Raw genomic sequence first — 26,190 nt, 5'->3', positions numbered from 1 at the left:
ACTCACTCATGTTTAATCTAAAATGCAACTGCCCTCATGTTTTCGCAGGACGGCAATTATGAGTTAGTTTTTTTGTCATATTTTTAGGACTAAACATGCAGAGTGTAAAAGGTAAATATTTTTAGCCACAGTGTGAAAGCGAACAGCATATAATTATACACAGTATAGTATAAATATAGATGACTATTGGTGCATTATGCGTCATGACTAAACATGCGTCATTGTTTTTAAAGGACTTCGTTTTCACAGTCCACACTACAATACGAAAGCAGCGTTTTCAAATTTATCCACTTTGAAGAGCATTTTCTAAAAGCTCAGTTTTCCCTGACATCAACACAGTCTCAGTGTGGACAGAAGCCCAAAACAGAGAGAAAAATATTTGTTTTAAAAAAGGAAAACGTATTAGTGTGGACAAGGCCCTAGGCCTGACACATGGTTAAGTATTTTGCAACTTACAAATGGATCTGTGCTTATCTGAGCCAGAGCAAGTGAGTTGGCAGTAAGAGAATAGCTGGCTGTGTGTGTGTGTGTGTGTGTGTGTGTTTTGAGAGCAGAAGTGAGAAGTGAGCCTTGAATACCTGATCTCACTACCTTTTCTGCCCAGAATTATATTTTTCCTCTTCCACATCAAACAAGGTCTCTTTGTCTTGGCCTGCGTGAGGGGTGCAAATGTATTAATCGTTTACCCCTCACTTCCTTCCCCCCTTCCCTTCAGCCATTCCTCCCTCTCTCGGTCGGAAGGGAGAGTGGAGTCAGCTTGGTATTTGTTTGATCTGACAGGCAGAATGTCCCTGCAGGGAGAGGAAAGCAGTATGGAGACGTATTTTAGCACCCAAGAGTGTGAAATTAGAGATGTGTCTGTCTGCTGGTGAGAGATAGAGGAGGTAGAGAAAGAGATTACCCTGTTAATGCCTCGCTCTCTCTCTCTCTTTCTCAGAGCGCTGTGTTTCTTTATGAACTTTTGGCTCCGTTTTTCAGTATTACTTCATCTTCTACTTAATCTCTTTTTAATCTTTGAGCTATATCATCACTTCTTTTAACATGCTGTATTGTTCTCTTTTTTTTATTCTACCGACCTTTCATCCCTGTCCTTCTTTCACCTCTCTTTCTCATGTCTCTCTGTGTGCCTACAGGCTGGGCTGATTTGTTTCAAAGTCACATTCAAAGTGTGATGGCCTCAGGAACAGTGTCTGCCAACCAGAAACTCTAGTCATAAAAGAGAGACAGAGAAAGGGAGAGAGTCAGCGAGAGAGAGACGCTTCAAGAACATGTACCCAATTCTGTATATAGTACTCAAACTAAAGTCAACAACTCAGCTATGTGTGAAGAGTGGCAAGCAAAAGTGGCGATTTACTCAAACACCCCTGCACACATTCAGCTAGCTGACCTAAGTGAGGACATGTAGTAAACATTTTGTGTGTGTGTGTGTGTACATTAACAGATTTTTTTGCATTTGTTGTTGAATATGGTTAATCCAGAATTTACAGGAATTTTGACATTATAACAATTTATTCTATAATTTCTCCACAAATTGGAGGGAAATTTTGGCAAAATGTGTGCTTGTTGTATAGCGGAATGAAAGCTCAACAATTGCCGTTTTAGCTCAACAAGATCAATATTTCAATATTAAAATGTTAAATTTAAGTAAATTCTGGGGGATTATTTTTTAATTACTGCAGATTAGCTTTATTTAGCTGAACCCATTTATAAGATTAACTGAAAATTATTGACATTTAAAAATGGATAATGTAATTTTAGCAATGCATATTTGCAATAATTAGTAAAAAAAATTATTTAAAGTAAAACAAAGAAAACATTTATGAAATTATCTTTGAGAGTGCCTTACAAGGGAGGGTTTGCCAGATTTGTGTGACTTCTGGGAACAGTTTGGTATCCTAAGTATAACTGAGTAAACTTATACACATGAACTAGTAGTTTACAATTAAATTATTCATTTGGCAGGTATTTTTTTAATCCGAAGCAACGTTGCAGCATTGCTTGTATACAACTTGAGCCACAGGAGCATTTAAACAGTTTTGGATGTCGTTTATATTCTCTGCCTTATCCCAAATATCCACAGGAACTCACTTGTACAAAAGAGACAAAGTTTATCACACAGTTAACATGCTGTCTTTTTTCTTTCATCTTTTTGGCACAGATCACTACAAAGATAAGGCCTTTTTAAGTCATGTTTTGATTTCCTGTAGTTTGAAGTGTGAACATGGATATGTGCTTGAACCACAATCTGGTATGAAACACTTTATCATGAGAGAAAGTTTCTCATCCTTGCCAACTAATGTAAGTGAACAACTGCTGCAGGCCAGAAGGGGCCTTGCCATATCAAGCCAAACATGAGTCAATTGCAAACATTCTCACAAATGTTTCCTGTTGCTGAAGGCCTCACACAAGTAGTGAGAAATGTGACAACCAGGGCCTAAACCCACAACACTCCGTGCTGATATGTAGAGCTGAGTGACAAATAGATGACATGATTATGAGAAGAGTGGCACACACAAACGCACATACACACACACATAACTTGGGGTGTTAACATTGCTGAGGTTTTAGGTTACCCAGCATACAGGTTTGGCTGTGATTTCTTGTCTTTTTGTAGTGTTTCCTCACTGTTGTACTGGTGTGGAGGGAGATCTGTAATGATTAAGAATCTGGGTTCCTGACACAAAGGTTGCGAGTCCAGTCCAGAGCAGGTGCCTTATCAGTATTGTGTCCTTGAGAATGGTACTTAACCGTACATTGCTTCAGGGGAATCGGCCCTACAATTACAGCACCATGTGGCTCTTGGATTGAGGGCCCTCTGGTGAATGGCAAGTAATTAACTAACTAACAACTCTAAGAGTTAGAGCGTGTTAGCATACCATTGCATGAAGATTCCTGGAAAGTATATCTTAGAAGTTTGGATACTGGTGTTTGCTGATATTCAAAATATGAAACAAACATCAGTGTTGTCTCTTACCAAACAAACCGGTAAGTAAGATTAATACTTGTAATAGTTTGGAGGTCACATGATGTTCTAGATTCGACATGATAAATGTTTCCATCTGTTAAGCTAACGATGGTTAGTCAGCTCTTTTGGTAAAGCCATCATTGTGTAGATGGGTGTGTTGTTGACCCCACAACCTCCATGGGATATATAAAGACCACCTTTCCTGTCATCTAGAACAAAGACCCCTTGGTAATTGTAGATAATTATCTTTATTATGGGTAAACCGGTTTGAAACCATTACAATGTCTGAAAACATCAGTAAGATGTGTCTGATCAAGGTACTTTTATGCTATTCGAGTTGAAAATGTTTTATTACATTATGAAATTATTTTTCAATTAAAAAAAATATAAATAATATTACAATCATTTTTGTGTTTAAATTGAATTATTCATATATCTAGTTTAAATTGGCTCATTTAATTTGTGTTCTCTGCCATTGCAGCTGTGGATTTGTTCAGCCAAGTTTTGTTAAGTCCAGATTTGTTAAGTGTGTGTTTTGGAGCTCAGACATTACACTAGCACAATCAAGCTTTTCATCAAAGCACAGACGAAAATGGTACAGTTACCAAGTGAAGTGAAAAGAAAGAGACCATAGAAGAGAGTAGGGAGGAAGAGTATTTTAAGGAGGAGTATATAAAGAGCAGAGAGCCCTCCCTTCAGTGAGACATGCTGTGTTCAGATCAGATTTTACAGCACATATGTATTTAAAGTCACACTCAGTCTCACCACAGCACTTCTGTCTACTCCACCCTGCCCTCCGTCTGTCCTCTTTTTTTTGTTTCTTGTCAAAAAATGTAGAAAGGAGAAACAAAACTTGCTTTTTACTTTTACTTGTTTGAAATGTTACTTGCTCTTTCTTTCTTTCTTTCTTTCTTTTCTTTTCCCCTTTCTTGTCCCTCTCTGTGGTTCAGCCCTCCCTGTCTGTGTTACTCTTTCATTTTACACCCCTCCCCCAGCCTCCACTCTTTTTCCCTCTGTTTTCTCTGTGGTCGTTTGGCTTTCTAGTGAAAATTAGAGAAAGCCGAGGATGTAGACGAGGGCCGACTGCTTCTATAAATATGGCTGGCTCTTTTCCTCAAGAAAGAAGGGAGCAAGGATGAGAAGAAGCATTTTTAATGACCCTTTGTATTTCGCCCACTGTTGGTGAAGCACACTCGACCCTCGGCTTGTTCAGATTAGATAATCTCAGGACCATGGAGGTGGGGGACAAACTCTTAGGTGACGTTTTTTGTACGAGGAAGTGAGTGGGTTGAAATCTAATTCTTGATGAGGTGCTTCGTAAAAAAATTAACCAGAACGTTTTTCCCCCACCCAATCACCCCAGGCCCCGTGGATGGGACATGAAGAGGTCAGTGAGCCAGAGAGAGAGAGGGGCGCTAATATGAACCATCTGTAGAAATCTGACACCTCAGAAGAAAGAGCGAGCATGAGGGGGAGACGGAGGAAGGGAAAAAGAGAAAAATGCATGAAGGATAACAAAGAAACCTATCGATGAGTTTGGCTCTCAGAGTAATTATTTTGTTGAGGTTTGGTTTTTAGATTTGACGACTTTTGAAGATTTTTTGGTATAAAAATCACCACAACGGTCATAAATAAAGACAATTAAGAGCATTTATTATGTTTTAAAGGGCTGAAATGTCTGTGACCCTTGGATGGTGATGGTGGTCTGAATAAGCTTTTCCCTGGGGGAGATAAAGTGAAAATCCCTTCTTGTCTTTGAATAGTATAAAGTGACAAAGCTGTCTGAAAGAGGCCTGTTCCCCTGAGTCCAGACTGTTTGCATGCGCCATTTTTAAGTCTGTTTGTTGTTGTTTGATTGTCAGCACTGCTGTGATCTCGTGACCAGAGGGTCACCGTGGGTGTATTCTTACCCACAAACTCTCACACACACACACAGCTGGAAAAGAGAGCCAAATTACGCTTGTTTAGTAGACACAGGATGCAAACTTATTTCATTCTTGCACCTCATTTTATGGTGGAGAATGCAGATTACAAATAGGATGGGGAGGGTGGAATAAAATGCATGAAAAATAATAAATAGACACATCTGTAGATGATGTAGGCATCTTTGTGTTGACACATGTGAAATATGCCACCAAAAAGAAAATATGAAGAACAAAATCACAGTGTGTGTTGGACTTTTGCGTGTCACTAATTGGCAAGAAAAATAAACCAATATCATGGAATCAAAATCATTGCTCATTTTCTCATATCACCCACCATTGTATAATTTTGTCCTGTGTGTGGTTGAAATGACTGATCTTGAGCCAAGATTTCAGCTGCAACAGTTTGCATGTGTGTGTTCTGTGTATAACCTTAAGAGACACACTTTGGGATACGGGTTGTTTGGAATTCCAAGTAGGTGTGCATATGTAGTCATACGGGCGCGACTACACACACACACACACACACACACACACACACACACACACACACATACCTTGTCAAAGGGTTTTTTATCCCTCATCTGTGTTACCTGACCGTCATCTGGGAGGCCGGCACCTGCATGGCAGCAGGCCGTAGTGTGTCACACACAAGAAAACTTTACATGGCACTGAAAATAAGTTGATTTAATGTTAATAAGAAAATGTTTCACTTTCTCTCTCTCATTCAAACACTTTTTTGGGGAAGTCTATGTCTGTGATGTCACTAGACAGTGACAGTTAAACATTATCAAAAACTAAAAAGTTCAGCAGGAGAGAGGGTGATGGTTGAATGGATAGAGGGAATGAGACAGAAGGACAGACAGGGTTTTTTCCCTTTCAATCTTTTTTTGCAATCATGTAATTTTCTCTTTGTGATCACTGGTCATGTGCTGAAATCTCTGGAGAGCTGGAGGCGGAGGAGAAATGCACCTCATTGTCTCATAAAAAATCATTGTACACTGTCATACTGATATAAAACTCATTCTGTATGGTTTAAGATCTACCATTTCCCTCATTCTGTCCTCGTTGTGGCATCCCATCCCATTTTAAATATAATGTTTTTAAAATAATATAATTACATATGCATACAGTTGGGTTGGTATTTTGTTTGGATTGTGCTGATAGTAACATTTTTGTGGATATGTAATATATAGCTACATCAAAATAAACAGAAAAAAATGCAAATGCATTTTCTTTTTTCTTTCTTTTTTTTGCTAACCCTAACCCTGATGATAACTCTTACCAGAGGGACGAATTCTCCAAACTCCTTTCGATCTAGAAGGATCTCATGTACACAAAAGCAGCTGTTTTTCTTTTGGTGTCTTTGCTAAACATAAGCAGCAGCATCGGGTGACCTTGATGCACTTTCATTACTTGGTAACTGCAGCGAACAAGCTTAAAATAAACAGTTATCGTTCACTAGTGTGGACGCAAATATAGTTATTGTTGTGTCTATTGTTATTATTGTTGCTCTTGGTGTGAATGGTCGTTTACTGTCCCTGATTAATATCGTTTCAGGTGTGCTCCTGGTTTCTTAGGCGAGTACTGTCAGCACAAAGACCCATGTTATGTGGGATATTGTCTGAATGGAGGCGAATGCAGCGTGAGCGTGGCCAGCATACCCGGGAGCCCCAGCTGTGTGTGTCCTCTGGGTTTTGCAGGCCAGCGCTGTGAGATCCAGAAAAACTCCACTTGCTTCCCCAACAACCCTTGCACCAATGGAGGGAAGTGCTCACTCCTCCCCAACGACCAGTACAAGTGCCAGTGTGCCCGTGGATGGACAGGTCAGATCTCGCTCTCACTTCATGGCAGCTTAAAGGTCTTTGAAAGAATAATTTTTTTTTTTTTTTACCAAAGTATTCACATATTGACTGTTTTGTTATTGTTTTTGTTCTACTGTGATGTTTTCTCCTCAGGTCAGCATTGTGAGCAAGAGGACACATGTCTGTCCGGCCCGTGTGCCAATGGTGGTATCTGCCATGCTCTGCCCAATCATGAATTCTTTTGTACCTGTCCTCCTGGTTACCATGGCCCTCATTGTCTCAATGACACTGATGAGTGTGCCTTCTCCCCACCTGTGTGCAAGAACGAAGGCATGTGTCTGAACACCCCAGGCTCATATCGATGTAACTGCCAACCCAGGTTTACCGGCCCCCACTGTGAGTCAGATTACGTGCCCTGTTTTCCATCCCCCTGCCTCAATGGTGGGACCTGCCGGCAGATGACAGACACAACTTATATATGCCACTGCCTGCCAGGTGAGTTCCCTTGGAGAGGAAAAAAAATCTATTTTTATCAAAGCAAAAAAAAGAAAAGAAAAAGAAAATAAGGATTCGAACAGCAGCTATGTTTGTTCAGATGCAACTGAAACATGTTAGTCAAACATGCCACAACTCATCCAAAGATTATGTCAGCACCCACTTGGACCTGAGCCAGACAGACCAGTGTCTGATGAGAATTTACCACAGCATAAGTAGGAGTGGGTGATAAACCGGTTAAAACAACTAACCGATTTTCAAGCATTCTGGAAATGTGAAATGTCACTGCATAGGAAATGGGTGTTCTAGTCATTTCACATGAAAAAAGAAAATGCGGTAGAATTTGAATAGACACTTTTGGCTAGTAATGGTTAATTGTAGTTACAGTGAAGTTCTCTTGTGCCTTTTGTGACTGTCTATCTTTATCAACCATCATTTTGGGAATATCGTGATATAAATGTTTGGTTATATCACTCATACCAAATACAATAGATATCTTCATTTAATCTCAATCAGAACAAACTGTCCTGTTTCTTCATTGAACAGTTGCTGGTTGTATCTGTGTTTGTTTGGGACTAAAACACTCAGAGAGACTTTTAACTTTATCAGTTTATCAGCATTTAAAGAGTGCCATACTGGCAAAACACAGCAACAGGCCAAAACTCCTCTCTCACCTCAGGCGGTGAATAGGAGCCGTGAGAAATGTCTGTTTGTGCTTTAAAGTTGAGTAATTATATTTAATAATGCCAAAGCGAGACAGAGCACCATTGTATTACTGATACCCGAGATTGAGAGTGAGCTGTTCAGGAAATTTTCTCTCTGACTTTCCTGTGATCAGGTTTTAATGGGACAAACTGTGAGATAAACATTGATGATTGTCCGAATCACCGTTGTCAGAATGGAGCCACATGCATGGATGGAGTGAACACTTACAACTGCCAGTGCCCACCTGAATGGACTGGTATGAAAACAACTTACAACTTTGTGTTTGTTTGTGTGTGTCTGTTTCCCATTGTTACCTTTTCTGCTAGTGGATGACTCACAGATATTGATTCACGAAAACTGTTGAAACTGACCCTTTCACTTCCAGGTCAGTTTTGCACAGATGATGTGGATGAATGCCGACTGCAGCCCAACGCCTGTCAGAATGGAGGCACATGCAGTAACACACGCAATGGCTACAACTGTGTATGTGTGAATGGCTGGAGTGGCCCTGACTGCTCCGAAAACATTGATGACTGTAAAAATGAGCCCTGCACCGCTGGCTCCACTTGCATCGACCGCGTGGCTTCCTTTGTTTGCAGCTGCCCTCCAGGCAAAACTGGTCAGTATAAACAACCACATAGAAATGACTCTTGATCGCTTCAGTCTTGAGCAGAAATGACTCTTAAACCAAATCTCAACAACATAGAAAACAAGGTTTTACAGTGAAATCTCTAAAATAGTTAGTTTTTCATTGTAATTTGATTGTTCTCTTAAGTAGTGCAGTATAAAACCATCTCAGATAAGTAGTAGTAACCTTAGCAATTGTTCCTATGCTCAAGGTTTGCTGTGTCACATTGATGATGCCTGCACCAGTAACCCATGCAAGATGGGAGCTCAATGCGATACAAACCCTGTCAATGGCAAGTTCAACTGTAACTGCCCCTCAGGGTACAAGGGCAGCACGTGTGCAGAGGATATTGACGAGTGTGTCATCGGTGAGACAGTTTGCAGGAAGCTCTTTCAACTCTCCTTTTCTCTGTCTGTTTCTTTGTATGTCTCTGTATTTCTCATCCTATTTTCCCTACACATACATTATAGTGTTTTAGGCATTTCATATTTCCTAAAACTTTCTAACTCTTTTTCGTCACATCAGGGCCAAACCCATGTGAGCACGGTGGCTCTTGTAAGAACACAGAGGGCTCGTTCACCTGTAACTGTGCTCGGGGTTACACCGGTCCACGTTGTGAGCAGGACATTAACGAATGTGGTTCCAACCCCTGCCAGAATGACGCCACCTGCTTGGACCAGATAGGAAATTACAACTGCATCTGTATGCCAGGTACTTACACGCACACTCACACACAAACACACACACACTGTAATCAGGTGCATGATGAAATGATTTTGGCTCCATGTCCTCGTATTCATCTAGTGACTGTATGTGTGTGTGTTTTCAACTATAGGCTTTGAGGGACTGCACTGTGAGATTGACATTAATGAGTGTGCCAGCTCGCCTTGTCTCAATAACGGTAGATGTCTAGACCAGGTCAGCCGGTTTGTCTGCGAGTGTCCTCAAGGTGAGTACAATCATAGGTGCAGTGAACTTTTTTGACTTGATTAGCCCACGTTATTGTAGGCGAGGAAAAAAAAAATATGTATGATTTCAGTTTACTTCATGATTGAATGTTTGTTTTAGCCAATCAGATAATCTGATAATGAGTTGGATTATTTTAGTATATTTTTTATGTTATTTACACTAGGGCTGTGCAATTAATTGAAAAAATTGTTCAATTTCGTTTTGGCCTCCAACGATCATGAAAATAAAATAATAAAGATAAAACGATTATTGCGCCCCATTCCACCCCCTTTTTGTAGCGCTGCGCTTTCGTTCCTCCATAAAAGCCCAATTTCCTGTGCAAATCAGTAAAATCATGTTACATGACATTTGCATAATGGGACATGCTTTATTTATAAAAGTGTAATTATTCATGTTTTTAAAAGCGTGAAAGAGAACTTTCATTGCTCCTCAGGAAGAGTATGCGCTTATAGACGGAACAGAACACGGACATGCAAAGTAATCTTTTAGCTCAAGGTGCACACCTAAATGCTCAAATATACGCAAAAATGTGTCAAAATTCTGCGCTTAGTGACTATTCATGTATACCTTCATCGGTCATGTAATAAATGAACGTAAAGAGTTGAGAATGAAAATACGTGTGTTACGGTAATTTGGATCAGTGCGGCTCTTAAAGTAACAGCGGGCTATTTTCCTGCTGCGACTGTGTGGTTATTAATCAAACAACAAAAGACAAATCTAAAAAACACAATGCTCTTGATTGAAGGACTTTTGTAGCTTTAAGAAACAAAAAAAGTTTAATTCTTACAGTGAAGACTGCTGTTTTATTTTACATTTGATTATTAATTTCTGTAGTAGGCTGTAAACTGATTGAGACTTGCATAAAATAAACATTAAAGCACAGTTTGTTTCATATGTATCTTTTTATTAAAGTCCTTTGCTTTTTATTACTTACAGTTTAATTATTTTCAATAATTTTGTGGACTTTTTGATTGTTTGTTTGAAATTACACTCGTCTCTACAGTGTAGATGTCATAGCAACCTTATTTACAGAAATACATATTTGATTTGTATCACTTTCTTTAAATAAATCACTCATATAAAGTTTTGGTAATATAGCCCCCTCATAATCATGTTAAATAATCGTGATTACAATATTGACCAAAATAATCATGATTATGATTATGATTTTTGTCATAATCGAGCAGCCCTAATTTACACTCCTAAATATTAAGGAGCCCATTTGGTTGTTGAAAATTAAACTTTGCCATCATGGAAAAGAAATTACATTTTTTAAATATATGAAAATAGAAAACAGTTATTCCACAATATTACTATTTTTTTTTTTAATCAAATAAATGAAGCCTTTGCGAATGTAAGTGTGCATATTCTTTCAAAAGCATTAAAAAATATTACCATCATTAGCAATGTCTATAGTGTGTATTACTTTAATACAGTTTTAATTAGTTGAGTGTCCTCAATCTGGCAACCCATGAGAGCTTTGAGTCTGAGGAGGAGGGATCAGGAGAAACAATATTTTGAATTTGTGCTGCAGTACCCATTTCAACCGCAAGCTGTCAATATTACATACTGCACCTTTAATATGTGCTGCGTTAGATACTGTGCATTGTCATGATCCTGAATGTGTGTTTTGACCACAGGTTTCACTGGGGAAATGTGTCAAGTTGACATTGACGAGTGTGCCAGCACGCCTTGCCATAATGGGGCTAAGTGTCACGACCGTCCTAATGGCTATGAGTGTGAATGTGCTGAAGGTAACATTATAAAAATCTCTTACAGCACTTAAATAGATAAAATAAACAAAAAAATGGCTGCATAATTAAAAAATATTTGTTTCTCATTGTAGGTTATTAGGAAATGTCCTAAGTTCTCAGAGAACTGACCTTATTGTACTAATTCCTTGTCTTAAATGCTGGTCTCTGTAGGTTTCACAGGGACATTGTGTACGGACAACATTAATGACTGTGAACCCAAACCTTGTCACCATGGTGATTGTATAGACGCAATTGCTACCTTCACATGCGAGTGTTACCCAGGTTACATGGGCCCCATCTGCAGTGAGCAGATACGTGAGTGCCAGAGTGACCCCTGCCAAAACAGAGGACGCTGTGTTGACCTGGTCAACATGTACCAATGCAACTGCCAGCCTGGCACTTCAGGTGAGTCTCACACTTGATCTTTACATCTCAAAGACTCTTTAAGGGGTCATATACTACACCTTTGCAGCATTTAATGAAGTCTAATTATGAAAACAGAACATTTTCTTAATTTAGTCAATCATGACTATTATCCACCATTTAGAATTAGACTTATTTTGGTCACTTTACATTTGAGATTTCTGCGTGATCTGTATTTTTATTGGCTAATCTTTATGTAAAGCACATGATATGTGAACTTTGATGTTGAGTGCTAGAATATGTCTATAAAGCGCATTAGACTCTTTTATTTGTGTTTCTCTGTTATACTGTCCAACAAACAAAGCAAAGCTCACTACATTCCCCTGCTGGAAACATCCTCTTACTACAAGCACACACACACATATAAAAAAAATGTATGATTACTGAGACTTCTTTAGAGACCTTTCAAAGGCTGCTGTATAAATGAGAATTATTACACTTGCCTGTGCTTCCATTGACTATTCTGTCATTTGTCTTTGATGTAGGTGTGAACTGTGAGATTAACCATGATGACTGTGCCAGTAATCCCTGCCAGCACGGGACCTGTGAGGATGGAATTAACGAGTACAAATGTGTGTGCAAACCTGGATACACAGGTTTGTTCACACACATGCACATACATAAATACACACATGCAGATGTGCTTCTTTCATGAATCATGATCAGAACTAAGTACTCTGTAAATAGTTTTATTAATTAATTACACTTTCTTTCTCCTCAGGGGAGCGATGCACCGAGGAGATTAATGAGTGCAGTTCGAACCCCTGTCTGAGTGGAGGGACGTGTTTGGACAAAGTTAATGGGTTTCAGTGCATGTGTCCAGTTGGGACTCATGGTCCTCTGTGTCACTCGGGTGCAGACCACTGCAGCCCCATGCCCTGCCTGCATGGAGAGTGTTTTGATCAGCAGGACGGGTAGGAACAGCTTTTATCTTTATGATAAAACTTACAACCCATTCTGTCAAAGAGACCGATACTGGTTATTTGTAGCATAGCCTAATTCCATTTCCTGTTATATTCTGTAAAGAGATCAATAAGCATTATTTAATTTTATATAAGCACTATATAATTCATAAAATAGGAAATGCATGTTGCATTCTTAGCATTGCTGTAAGAGGCACTATAACTTGCTTTAGCATTTCCTTCTATGGCCAGTTATCTCTTTCATGTCAACTACTCACATTTTCTGTCTGTGTAGGTATCTTTGTGCATGTAAGTCAGGCTGGGAAGGTAAAAACTGTGACCGAGAGAAAAACGAGTGTCAGTCCAACCCATGCCAGAATGGTGGAAATTGTAAGGACCGTCTTAATGGCTACACCTGTGTGTGTGTCCGTGGATTTGCAGGTAAAGGCGTGTAATCCTTCCTAAACAGTGTTATGAAATTATGTTTAATTCAGTTTTCACCTCCCTGATTTTGCCCTTTTTTCTCTTTCAGGGTTCAACTGTGAGATAAACATTAATGAATGTGATTCAAACCCATGTATAAATCAGGGAACCTGTGTGGATGGAGTCAACAGCTACATCTGCCACTGCACTCTACCTTACACAGGTGATACACACATTTACAGTTTGCAGTTTTTTACAATGATTAAATTACAGAATCAGCTATTTTATTGTCAAATTGAATAAGTTGAATTAAAATAATATTATAATTATTTACTGTACTGTTTTAAGTTTGGGTCGTAAGATATTTTAATGTTTCTGAAAGACAGTAAAAACAGTAATACAGTGAAATATTACAATTTAAAATAACTGTTATCTGTTGTAATATATTTTAAAATGTCATTTATTACTATGATGGCAAAACAAAATCAGCTTCATCCAGTGTCTGTAATATTTTTTTACCAGAAGTTATGACCGATAACACTGTCTTCATACCAGAGTGAATAGTAAACTAGAACTTGTCAATGATGCCATTTATTGATTTTGAGGTCTCCAGGAGATTGTTGTTGTTCTGTCTATTCCTTTTCTTTTTCGGCTGTGAAACAGCGGCCCAGGCCAGTGTTGCCACCTTGTGGACAAACTAATTAGTGCAAAAACAATTCAAGGCCTGTATCCACAACTGACTGTATTGCTTTGTTTTCAGGGAGACACTGTGAGGATAAGTTAGTCCCCTGTGATTCTCAGCCCTGCCAGAGACGAGGGGTCTGTCAACCATCCCTGGATTACACCAGCTACACCTGCCTGTGCCACAGCGGATGGGAAGGTAAGTGCATTGAGTCTCTGTTTGGGTGTGTCTCTGTTTTATTCCTCAAAAATATCTTTGATGTTGAGACAACCACACTTTTTCCTTGATCACATGACATTCCCAGTAGTAGATTTAATATATGAAACTCTATCCAAAACATTTCAAGACTGTTTGTCTGATGTGTGTGTTTAGGAGCTCAGTGCACAGACGATATAGACGAGTGCAAGAAAAACCCGTGTCAGAATGGAGGTCATTGTCGGAACACAGTGGGCAGCTACCGATGCGAGTGTCATCCTGGATACAGTGGGGTCAACTGCCAAACTAACATCGATGACTGCAGCTCCAGTATGTGTCATTCCCACACAGACTCATTCACATGTTGTGCATGAGTGACGAATAGTAAACACATCCTTGTGTTAACATCCTCTGTCTGAAGGAGTGTAATGTGTCCTAGTGGTCAGAAATCAGCTAAACGACTAAATAAAATTAAGTTTTACATCAGGTTTTTAAAACATGGTTAGATCCCAAGCAATATATAAATTATGTATTGTATGTATATATATGTGTGTGTTTGTGTGTGTGTGTGTACATTTAGATCAAACATATAAAATATAAAAAAAATGTACAAATTACTTTGCTTAACATATTTACCTTTGACAGTGCTAAAAATGAACTTTTTCATTTTGTCTCATTTGTGGCCCACTAGTGGTTTTTGGACACCAGTTTGAAAAACCGAGTCATTGAAATCTTTGGTCTCTTCTCCAGATCCATGTCGTAATGGTGGTACGTGTGTTGATAAAGTGGGTAGATACTTGTGCCAGTGCAGAGCTGGTTTCTATGGCGAGCGCTGTGAGGAAGAGATGGACGAGTGCTCTAGCAATCCCTGCTGGAATGGAGGTCACTGCACTGACTACGTTAACAGCTACACATGCCAGTGCCCGCCTGGCTATGACGGCATCAACTGTGAACGTGATATCCCAGATTGCACTGAGACGTAGGTTTTCCATAGAAATTATATAGGTATTGTTGTATTTCACTGTATCATATATATATGTTAATTCATTCACTCTTACTCCATAGCTCTTGTCTCAACAATGGAACATGTGTGGATGGAATAAACCGTTTCACCTGCCGCTGCCGGCATGGTTTTTTGGGTCAGTTCTGCCAGTTTGAACTGAACGAGTGTGACTCTCATCCCTGTAAAAATGGTGGCACCTGCATAGATGGCCTGGGGACCTTCCACTGCACCTGCCCACTGATGTATAATGGAAAAACCTGTGAGGTAAAAACTATCAATTCATTCTTAGATTTTACAGCCACAAGGTCTGTTGTTCCTCAATGATTAGTTGTTGAGTTAAGCCTATATTTGGGACTATCTGCTAATAAATTGCCATTAAAACATGAAATATTCTTTCAAATTTTACAGTAATTTCGTGTGTTGAAATTTGGTTTCAAGTAAGCGATTGTTCTGTGAGACAGTTGATTGATTAATTTCCCTGACATTCTGCAGTCAATGGTGAACCTGTGCAGTAAAATTGAGTGTCTGAATGGAGGTACGTGCATCCAGAAGGAGATGGATTGGAGATGCAGCTGTCAGCATGGCTGGACAGGCCTATACTGTGACATCCCCAATATGTCCTGCCAGGCTGTTGCCAGAAACAAGGGTGAGACAGTAGACAGACTGACTAACTGTTTTGAAATGCAGCAAAATGTAATACAGATTAAGCTGTAGGTTTGATTGAATTCTTAATGTAATTTCTGTTATGCTCCAGGTGTGGGGTTGGACATGGTGTGTGAGAATGCAGGGCGGTGTATGGACAAAGACAACACACACCAGTGTATATGTCAGAAAGGTTATACGGGCAGTTACTGTGAGCTTGGGGTTGATGAATGTATCTCCAACCCCTGTAGAAATGGAGGGGCCTGTGTAGACTACACGGGTGGATATTACTGCAAGGTACAACTAATCTCACTTTGTTTTGTTTCAAAAACAAATCTCACCAACCCTAAACTTTTAAACAATATTGTATATAGAAATAATATAAAGTAAAGGAATCTATTTATCTTCTAATATCTAAACCTCTCACTTTCTCTATTAGTGTAAAGCAGGTTATCAGGGCGTGAATTGTGAATATGATGTTGACGAGTGCCAGTCGAATCCCTGTCGCAATGGAGGCACCTGCATTGATTTGATCAACCGTTTCTACTGTACATGTCCTCTTGGCACCAAAGGTATGACTGATTCTTTATGCATTATGTTTAATGGTCAGATGTTATGCTGATATCTAAATGTCCCCTGACCACCTCTTCTTGTGCAGGTTCGCAATGTGAGGTGGATGTGAATGAATGCGGCCCAGAGTTCGGCGCACACTGTAAGAATGGTGGCCAGTGTGTGGACGGTGTGGGGCGGTACACTTGCTCCTGCCCTCCTGGTTTCACGGGAGAGCACTGTGAGGGAGATGTGAACGAGTGTCTTTCTGGACCTTGCCATCCATCTGGCACCATTGATTGTGTGCCGCTCACCAATAGCTATCAGTGCCGCTGTCGACTCGGTTATACTGGTGAGATCTTCTTTTAGAATTATAGAATATCTGAGGCCCCGTTTACACTAGTGCGTTTTCGTTTAAAAACGGCGTTTTAGAGGGAAAAACGATCTACGTCTACACTGGCGTTTCCGCTGCGTTTCAGAAACGATTTCCGTTTACTCTCCACAAACTTAAATGCATGTCACATGACCATTCATGCAGGTACAGCCATAGATATGAATAGGTAGATTCCCTATTATTAAGATAGCGGATGTGTCTATGTGGTTGGAGCGATTGAATAGGGATCTACTTATACATCTATGGCTACAACAATGCGCATGATTTTATTGTTTACAAGGATACGCAGAGCGAATTTGGACAGCCACGCCATTGTTTTCAAATGTCTCCGTTTTGGTCTGTTTACACTGAAACGCAACCCTGGAGATTTCAAACTAAAACGGGGTCTGCAGCATTTTCAAGTGTAAACGATAGGTGTAACCATAGCAAAAGTTATGCGTTTTTTAGTGGAAACGGGGCCTAAGTTGCTATTTTGATTTGGTTCAAATGAATTATATTGTTTTTCTTATGCACTTTTGTGTTCTTCGTCCCCCTGTAGGACAACACTGTGAGTTAATGGAAGATCTATGCAAGTCCAAGCCATGCCACAACAATGGCAGATGTGCCATGAACACAAGTTCATTACATGGATACACCTGTACCTGCCAACCTGTAAGTGCAGTGTTAGGATTCTTGTGTATGTACACAACTGTTCAAATGTGTGGAATTTTAAGGTTTTTAAGTCTCTTATTTGTAAATTGTGAAACAAAAAAATAAAATAGTTTTTTTTTTTATTATTAATTCTTAAATTAATAATTTATTCTTTAGAATAGAATTTCTGCATCATTAATCCAGTATTTAGTGTCACATGATTCTTCATAAATCATTCTAAAATGCTGTATTGATGCTCAAGAAACATTTCTTATTATCAATGTTGAAAACAATAATGCTGCTTAATATTCAGGATTTTTTGATTAATAGAAAAAAAAACAGCATTTATTTGAAATAGAAATCTTATTGACCTCAAAATGTTGAATGGTAGTGTGAATGTGTGCATGTGCGAGCAATTAGATTTTTGCTTTACTGTGAAGCATTCCTTAATTTTGGTAAATACATCAAGCCTTTATCGAATATTCACTAACTGTTATCTGAGAGGTGGAGGATATTTTAATCACTAATATGTCTCTGACTGTGCTTTCCAACGTTTCTCTTCCAACCTTTAATGGCTGCATTATATTTGCTTTATTCTGTTTTGCTTTGTTTCAAGGCTGCTTATTTCTCTCCTTATTCTCATGCTTGCATTAAAGACTGAAGCTGCATAAATCAGGTATGAAGAGAAACTCTGATTCCCTCTTAACTCGTCTTTCACTCTTCTTTCACTCACTGCGGCTGTCTTACTAGCCCCCAGTAATGTTGTTGTAAGGTAACACCATGATTTGGTTTATTTTTTTCTAATGGCCTCTGTGTGGTGCTTTCAGGGTTACACCGGTTTCAACTGTGGTGTTTTTGAGATCTCCTGTGCCAGTTTGCACTGTCAGAATGACGGACAGTGCGTGGAGATTAATGGTTATCCGCAGTGTCGCTGCCCAGTTGGTTTTTTTGGACCGCACTGTGAGAGCAACACAAACCGCTGCATGTGTCTAAACGGGGGCACCTGTATACCAGATGATTCCAGCAAGTTCAGCTGCCGGTGTCCACCCGGCTTCAGTGGGCCAACCTGTCAAACGTATAGACCTTTCTGCCCATATGTGGAGTGCAAACAGCAGGCAGGAGATAAAGTATGTGACCCGCAATGTAAAAACCAAGAATGTGAGTGGGATGGAGGCGACTGTACGCTACACTGGGACAATCCCTGGAAGAACTGCTCAGCCCCCGTAACCTGCTCGGACTTATTCCATAATGGCCGCTGTGACCCGGAATGTAACAATGCAGGCTGCCTCTTTGACAGCTTTGAATGCCAGAAAGGTTCATCGGCAGGCCCAAGCACTTGCAAGTATGTGTCCCATTGTATTTTTCACACTCTAGAGGATTACTGCTCTTCTTTGAGAAACTTGCAAAGATAATGCATGACAAATATTTTTCCCAAAAAGATGTATATTTTAGTTTTTTTAACATATTTTTGATAAATTAATTTGGATGTGTTATATTTTTCCATTTTATATATAATAACAAATATTTATTACCCTAATTTCTCCTTAGATATGACAGATACTGTGCGGATCATTATGCTAATGGTCATTGTAATCAGGGCTGCAACACAGAAGCATGTGGCTGGGATGGTCTGGACTGTGCCACAGATACTCCTCCCAAGCTGGCTGAAGGTACACTGGTTATCGTGGTGCTGCTGCAGCCCGAGGAGCTTTTGGGTGACATTAAGGGTTTCCTGCGCTCTTTGGGGACACTCCTGCACACCAACCTGCGACTTAAGCTGGATGAGCATAAGAGGCCGATGGTGTACCCATACTATGGAAATGAGGAAGCTGAAATTCAAAACAAAGTTGCCACTATGAAGCAACGTGGAAAACGAGAGCTGGAGAATGAGGTTATTGGGTATGTTCCTCAGCCAAAAATTAACCTTTTGTTATTTACCTTCATGTTGTGGTGTTTGTATAAATTAACAGGGTTATGGATGTCTCCTTGATATATCTTTAGATCTAAGGTTCACCTTGAGATTGACAATCAACAGTGTTCTCAGCACTCGGTCGAATGCATCTCCAGTACAGACCAAGCTGCAGCATTCATAGCCGCAGAGTCCCTGAAATTGGAGCTGCCATACCCCGTCTACTCTGTGGACAGTAAGTGAACTACCAAAACGGGTCATAGCAAATCAAATTGTTGTTCCTTCTTTATAAATTTTAACCATCCTCTTCTACCTCAGGTATTATAGTTACAGAAACCACCTTTTCTCCTCTCCTGTACCTGGTTGCGGTGGCTGCAGCTATCATCTTGCTGATTTTGTTGCTGGGTGTGTTGGCTGCCAAGCGCAAACGCAAGCATGGGACTTTATGGCTTCCCGATGGCTTCCTGGCAAAGAAAGACTGCAAGCGGAGGGAGCCAGTGGGGCAGGATGATTTTGGCATGAAGTAAGTGTGCACCTTACTCCACAACGTTCTCAAGATATTTGCTGCCTTCAAGTTGTCATAGGAAGTTCCTGATTAATAAGTTGGGATTATGTGACAGTGTGCTTTCAACTGATATTGTACATATTATAGGGAGAAGTCGTGGCCTAATGGTTAGAGGGTTGGACTCCCAATCGAAGGGTTGTGAGTTCTAGTCTCAGGCCGGACGGAATTGTGGGTGGGGGGAGTGCATGAACAGCTCTCTCTCCACCTTCAATACCACGACTGAGGTGCCCTTGAGAAAGGCATCGAACCCCCAACTGCTCCCCGGGCGCCGCAGCATAAATGGCTGCCCACTGCTCCGGGTGTGTGCTCACAGTGTGTGTGTGTGTGTTCACTGCTCTGTGTGTGTGCATTTTCGGATGGGTTAAATGTAGAGCACAAATTCTGAGTATGGGTCACCATACTTGGCTGAATGTCACTCCACTCTTCTTCTCTATAGACTTTTTATTGTTATTTAAAATGTGTGAGTGGACATTTTCATATTTCTTATTTTATAGCACATATGTGATATAATGAATATTCAGTATGATGCTTTAAAAGCAACAACAGTCAGAATCTTTTTCACACGCTTATGTAAACCTGTTGATTTCAGTTGGCATCTTAAGTCAATCCTTCTTCCTTTATCCTCCCTTTTTTTTCAGGAGCATGCAAAAGCCACAGGATGGAGGGTTGATGGATGGCAGTTCTACCCATCATTGGTCAGAAGAGGATCATCTAACTATAAAACCTAGGGTAAGAGACAGTACCTCCACAGCCCTGAAGATGACAGTAACAGATCCCTTTGTTTATAATCAATCTGAATGGACCCCTCCAACCTCACAGATGGAGGATAAGCCATTGCTTCCTGTCGGAGTGGATGGAGGAGTGGACAGGAGAGAGTGGACCCTGCAGCATCACAAAGCCGCTGACATCACACTCACTCCTCCTCAAGCGGACATAGACATGGACAGCCTGGATGTCAATGTTAAAGGACCAGGTTAATAGACAGATTCTTTCTTACAATCTTAGGAGATGAGGAAAGAAGATTTTTGCCCTTTTAAAAGTTTGACTTACTCTGTATTCTCTTTCATGCTTAAAGATGGTTTCACTCCTCTCATGCTGGCATCTCTACGAACTGGCAGCAGCCCCGATTGTGGCAGCATGCTGGGAGATGAGGAGGAGGAAAGTGGAGCTGATGAGCCTGGCACAAATGTCATAACCGACTTAATTGGCCAGGGTGCATCACTCAATTCCCAGACAGATCGCACTGGAGAGACTGCCCTTCACCTTGCTGCACGATACGCCCGAGCTGATGCCGCCAAGAGACTGCTGGATGCTGGTGCTGATGCCAATGCTCATGATAACATGGGCCGCACACCTCTACATGCGGCTGTGGCGGCAGACGCCCAAGGAGTCTTCCAGGTGAGGGCATGTGCTTTCCCTCATATGACTGCTAAGCCTAACTTCAATATATATATTGTTCATATACCATAATATATTGTTATCCACCAATTTTTTTTAAGAATATTGTCACATAATTGTTTTTTATATACCTACCTTGGCTGCATTTACACTGCAAGTCTTAATGCATAGATCCGATCTTTTGACCATATCTGATTTTGACCCATCTGTTTACATTCACTTTAGACACGACTGGTATCCGATATATGGGTTTACATAATTACTTTACTATGCACATGGTAGACCCTCGGGTTTTGAATGGCCATGCTATTTTAATTATTTATGTAATCCATGTCAAGTGGCCATTATTATTTGTCAGCATGGACAACAGCTGTCATGGATGTTTTGCAGAATGGATAAAGGTGGAATTCTTTAGTCAAATAAAGTAGCATCAAGATGATATTTATTTAAATGTATTCAAATGAATTAAGGAGAGAGAAAGAGAAAGCGCACGTGAAGCTAGTGAACAAGGAAAGTTATCATGTCATTGCTAAGAAATATAATGTAGCTTTAGCGAAGTTGTTAATTCACATGGCAGGAGTTGAAAACAGCTCCTGAATGTTCAATTCATCTAATCCATCTAAATAAAATGCGTGTGCATGCATGCAAAACTGTCGCACTCACATTGGGAGTTCTGTGGAAATTCGGATATGTGTGTTAAGACGTAGGTAGGATGTCCAGATATTGGCAATGTATCCGATTCAATTTTCACATTTGGAAGTGGCTCAGTTTGGATGCGAAAATATCGTATCGCGTCTAGATTGTTGTGTTTAAATGTGTGCAGCAAATTCTGATCTGTGACAGATGTGAGCAAAAAAATCTGATTTTTTTGTGCCAGTGTAAATGCAGTCCTTGTTAATGCTGAAAATGTTTTCAGATTTTTTTGTTTGCACATACCAATCATTATTGTTTTGTGTTTTTGAACTCCAGATTCTCATCCGGAACCGTGCCACAGATCTTGATGCCCGTATGAATGACGGCACCACGCCACTCATCTTAGCAGCCAGACTGGCAGTGGAGGGCATGGTGGAGGAGCTGGTGCACTGTCATGCAGATGTCAATGCTGTGGATGACCATGGTAAGATGAAAACACATATGAACTTGCATCAAAGAAAATAACTTTGTTGATAAATGGAAAGGAAATACATTTTAGAAATAAAAAGGATACCTTGGTTAATCTCATTGTTCTCATGTCATCCTCAGGCAAGTCAGCTTTGCACTGGGCTGCTGCTGTTAATAATGTAGACGCCACTCTAGTGCTACTGAAGAATGGAGCGAATCGGGACATGCAGGACAACAAGGTACTTGTTCCTGTCTATTTGTTTATGTGTATGTTAAATTACTTTTTGAGTACACAGATGTTCCGTGTGTCAGCCGAACACTTACGATTGTTTTGTTCTGCGATGTAGGAGGAGACTCCCTTGTTCCTGGCTGCCAGGGAGGGCAGCTTTGAAGCGGCCCAAGTCCTCCTAGATCATTATTCAAATCGTGATATCACAGACCACCTAGATCGCCTGCCTCGTGATACTGCACAAGAACGGATGCATCATGACATTGTGCGTCTGCTGGACCAGTACAACCTGGTGCACAGCCCGCACTCTGGGCCTAACCATGTGGGCAATGGTGGGGGACACTCCTCCATGGTCTGTGGGACAAACGGCACAGGATTCATGGTTGGTATGCGTCCAGGACCACAGGGCAAAAAGAATCGCAGAGCAGGAGGTAAGGCAAACACTGTTGCAGCCGGGACAGCCAAAGATCTAAAAGAAATTAAAGCGAAAAGGCGGAAGAAGCCAGCCGGAGGAGAGGGGCCAAATGTGGTGGCAGTGGCTGGAGCCAGCGGAAATGTTACCAAAGCAGCTGGCGGTCTCTCAGAGAGCTCGGTCACCATGTCACCTGTGGACTCCCTGGAGTCTCCCCACTCATACGCTGGAGAGGCAGTGGCCACCACCAGCACGGCGAATTCTCCCCCTCTGCTCAGCAGCCCATCTGTGAGGCCCATGCTGCCTCCTGTGAGTCACATGTTGGGCCAGCAGCAAAGCTGGGTGGGTCTGGCCAAACACAGCTACAATGGTCACATGTTTGGCCTCATGCCCCCCCACCAGATGAGTGCAGGCCACACCAGCATGCAGCAGCACCACAGCCAGGGCATGCTCACCCCTATGAACGTCACCATGAGCCGTGAACAGCTTCCACCCATTGTCACCTTCCAAATGATGGCAGCAGGCAACAGGCAGAGCCTCCTCAAACAGGCGCAGCAAGGGCAGATGCAGGCACAGGGGCAAAATCAGGCACAAAGTCAGCACCTGCACTGTACTCAGAGTATGATGTACCCCATGTCTGATGTGGGAATGCAGCACGGCCTGTCACATAACCTTCCGCACCCCCACGGTCACAACCACACACTTCCTCATAGGCTGCCTGAAAGCCAAGCACGGCAAGTAGCATCCTATCAGCCACGCCAGAGTCCTATGGATAAATATCCCACGCCACCTTCCCAGCACAGCTACCCCCCTGCCGGCTCCGAGGGAACCACACCTGGTCATCCCGCACACAACCCCAGCGAACACCCCTACCTCACCCCCTCTCCTGAATCGCCCGACCCCTGGTCCTCCTCATCACCCCACTCCAACTCAGACTGGTCCGATGTCACCACAAGTCCCACCCCTCTAGGAAATCTCCAAACAGTGCCCCCTTCCCGTCACACACACATTCCTGAACAAGCCCAGCTGCAGCCCCCGTCACAGGCCACGCAGCCGACACAGTCCCAGCAGTCACAGCGCAGCAGTGTGTACGCGTAGGAACTTGGACCTTCGATAGTTTGATTGCATGGCTGTTTTTATTCTCTCTCTTCAGCTGCCAGGAGAGAGGCCATTTATCCTTTCTCCACCCTTTTTGCCTTCATTATGCTCTGCATGTTGACTTTGAAGTTTTCATATCGTAAATTCCCATCAGCCTGGATGTTTCATCACACAGAAGCCCCGGACTAAACAGAGAAACAGCTTTAACAATTCGGGAATCCTGTTAACGACCATCTATGATCTAGTTGGTCTGTTGGCTATGGACAATCACAGTGCCAAACTAAGGAATCTCGTTTGTGGTTACTGTCCCCAATTTGGGGAAATTTATTTCAAGTTTTAGTCAAAACTTTTACAATTTGAAGGAAATTTTCTAATTTATCCTGCCGTCTTTCTTTGATAATTTTTATTAATATTAATTCAAAAGTCAGATATGCTTAGTTGGTACCAACCTTAAAGGCATAGTTTACACGAAAATGAAAATTATGGCATCATTTACTCACTCTTATGTTTGTTTGAAACCTGTATGACTTACTTTCTTCTGTGGAGTTCAAAAGGAGATGTTTTTAAAAATGTCTATTTTTTTGTCCATACAATTAAGTCAGAGAGTTGTTTTGGACCCCATTTACTTTTTTTGTAGTGATGAAATGTTTCTTAATTGGTGGTACTTTTTTGCGATTGGTAGCATGAATGCGCTACACATACATCTCATTCATTTGTGTGTGGTTCAGAGCTAAACTGTGGTGTAAATATTTTGTTACATTTTTATGTATTTCCATTTAGTCTGTTACAGTTTATTTTCTGCCTTGCCAATGTATAAAAAAGGTAAAAGGAGGTGTGTAAATATGAATGGGTTCCACTTGGTTTCTTTTGAAAAGTTATGCAGTATTCAGTGGCCGCACAAAAATGACAGAGGTTTGAAGAGGAATTCATTGACATTGAACATTTAATATTAGTGCATTTTACAACATATTTGTAACCATTGTTCCTATTTTATTTTATTTGTTCAGTCTTTTATTTTGTGTGTTACTGTATATTAATATTCTGAGCATGGTTCTGAAGTATCTTTTATTTACATGAGTTTTAAATACGTCATGTATTTTCTTCATCCTAATTCCAATCATCCTGTCAGTGCAACAGTTTGAATCACTTGGTAATTTGGAAATGATACTGTATATTATCTAAATGTGCTGTTTCACTTTTTCTGTTTTGTGTTTTTGAGCAAAGCTTTATAAAACTGATTGGTACAATCACATTTTTTAAATGTGTTTTGCACAATAAAGCCCCTGGGTCTCTTAAATGCCAAATAAACACTCATAATAGTTTTTAGAAATGCATGCATTTTTTAGCCAGAGTGATGATGAAATACTGTTGAAGGTCTTATGAACGTCTGGTATGCTGTATTTGTCCAGTTGGGTGGATCGATGGTGATATTGTGTGTGCTCAAGGTCAATATTAAGAGTCTGCTTATGCAAATAGAAACATTTATGTACTATAGACTCCATGTGGCAATTTCTTTTTGGTAACAGTTGATATCCTGTAGCACTCAAGGTCCCTTCAACAGGATGATCTTTAGTTTACTAAAATCTGAGGAATTTAATGGGTGTTAGTCCACCAAATAAAGATCAAAGCTTTTGGAGCATTGTATTTTCACCCAAATGTTATGCAAGGCTATTTTTATATGTGCTGTATATAATTTGATGTTTTTATTTTTTTTATTTTTTTTATGCCTATTGTTCTTTCTTTGAGTTTCACCAAATATATGCATACAGTATGCTATAATGAAGTAAATGTTTCGTCTTAGTTTTATGTAGATTACAATTTTTGATTCAAAGAGAAAGAGAGAGAGAGAGAAAAAAACTGTATTGAAAATAATCCAAGACATCTGATGATTAAAATAGAGATGAAACAAATAAAGGAAAGCCTCTACAAATTGATCTGGCTAAATGTCTGAGTCTTTTTTTTGTTGCTGGTACACTGAAAAATAAAAACTATCTATCTATCTATGTAAGTATCTGTCTGTCCATCTGTCTGTCTGAGTCTGTCTGTCTGTCTGTGTCTATCTGTCTGTCTGTCTGTGTATATCTATCTGTCTCTGTCTGTCTGTCTGTGTCTGTGTCTGTCTGTCTGTCTATCTGTCTGTCTGTCTGTCTGTCTGTGTCTGTGTCTATCTGTCTGTCTGTCTATCTGTCTGTCTGTCTGTGTCTGTCTGAATTTTATATATTTATTAGATTGATTTATATTATTGTGTCACAATTGCCCACTACTTGCAAAGGGTATTTAATAACAATAATAGAAAACGAAGACTAATATCATATATCATACGCGCGCATACACTTGTTTTGAGAGTAGTATGCAAAGCAAAGCAGATGAATGCGCGCTTCTAAATAGGTTC

General features: G+C 40.5%; 1 protein-coding gene across 1 annotated transcript in view; it reads left to right on the top strand.

The window, feature by feature from the left end:
* The window catches only part of LOC128018771 (neurogenic locus notch homolog protein 2), a 51,137-nt gene extending 25,405 nt beyond the window's left edge, over nucleotides 1-25,732 (top strand). Inside the window, exons 3-34 of the mRNA XM_052604523.1 lie at nucleotides 6,448-6,713; nucleotides 6,846-7,187; nucleotides 8,026-8,148; nucleotides 8,278-8,511; nucleotides 8,732-8,887; nucleotides 9,046-9,231; nucleotides 9,356-9,469; nucleotides 11,130-11,243; nucleotides 11,415-11,648; nucleotides 12,152-12,262; nucleotides 12,388-12,580; nucleotides 12,864-13,009; nucleotides 13,101-13,214; nucleotides 13,752-13,871; nucleotides 14,046-14,198; nucleotides 14,619-14,847; nucleotides 14,934-15,135; nucleotides 15,364-15,517; nucleotides 15,626-15,810; nucleotides 15,953-16,085; nucleotides 16,172-16,414; nucleotides 16,995-17,107; nucleotides 17,914-18,428; nucleotides 18,635-18,985; nucleotides 19,088-19,230; nucleotides 19,314-19,518; nucleotides 20,199-20,289; nucleotides 20,380-20,533; nucleotides 20,636-20,958; nucleotides 21,928-22,075; nucleotides 22,201-22,298; nucleotides 22,407-25,732. Of these exons, the coding sequence (XP_052460483.1) occupies nucleotides 6,448-6,713; nucleotides 6,846-7,187; nucleotides 8,026-8,148; nucleotides 8,278-8,511; nucleotides 8,732-8,887; nucleotides 9,046-9,231; nucleotides 9,356-9,469; nucleotides 11,130-11,243; nucleotides 11,415-11,648; nucleotides 12,152-12,262; nucleotides 12,388-12,580; nucleotides 12,864-13,009; nucleotides 13,101-13,214; nucleotides 13,752-13,871; nucleotides 14,046-14,198; nucleotides 14,619-14,847; nucleotides 14,934-15,135; nucleotides 15,364-15,517; nucleotides 15,626-15,810; nucleotides 15,953-16,085; nucleotides 16,172-16,414; nucleotides 16,995-17,107; nucleotides 17,914-18,428; nucleotides 18,635-18,985; nucleotides 19,088-19,230; nucleotides 19,314-19,518; nucleotides 20,199-20,289; nucleotides 20,380-20,533; nucleotides 20,636-20,958; nucleotides 21,928-22,075; nucleotides 22,201-22,298; nucleotides 22,407-23,798 (7,285 nt within the window). The 3' untranslated portion in view covers nucleotides 23,799-25,732. The remainder of the gene's footprint in view (nucleotides 1-6,447; nucleotides 6,714-6,845; nucleotides 7,188-8,025; nucleotides 8,149-8,277; nucleotides 8,512-8,731; nucleotides 8,888-9,045; nucleotides 9,232-9,355; nucleotides 9,470-11,129; nucleotides 11,244-11,414; nucleotides 11,649-12,151; nucleotides 12,263-12,387; nucleotides 12,581-12,863; nucleotides 13,010-13,100; nucleotides 13,215-13,751; nucleotides 13,872-14,045; nucleotides 14,199-14,618; nucleotides 14,848-14,933; nucleotides 15,136-15,363; nucleotides 15,518-15,625; nucleotides 15,811-15,952; nucleotides 16,086-16,171; nucleotides 16,415-16,994; nucleotides 17,108-17,913; nucleotides 18,429-18,634; nucleotides 18,986-19,087; nucleotides 19,231-19,313; nucleotides 19,519-20,198; nucleotides 20,290-20,379; nucleotides 20,534-20,635; nucleotides 20,959-21,927; nucleotides 22,076-22,200; nucleotides 22,299-22,406) is intronic.
* Nucleotides 25,733-26,190: the final 458 nt, after the last annotated feature.

This window comes from Carassius gibelio, chromosome A8 (genome assembly GCF_023724105.1).
Source record: "Carassius gibelio isolate Cgi1373 ecotype wild population from Czech Republic chromosome A8, carGib1.2-hapl.c, whole genome shotgun sequence".
Taxonomy (NCBI): Eukaryota; Metazoa; Chordata; class Actinopteri; order Cypriniformes; family Cyprinidae; genus Carassius; species Carassius gibelio.
The sequence above is the reverse complement of the archived record's forward strand: the minus strand, read 5'-3'. Positions and strand labels throughout refer to the sequence as shown.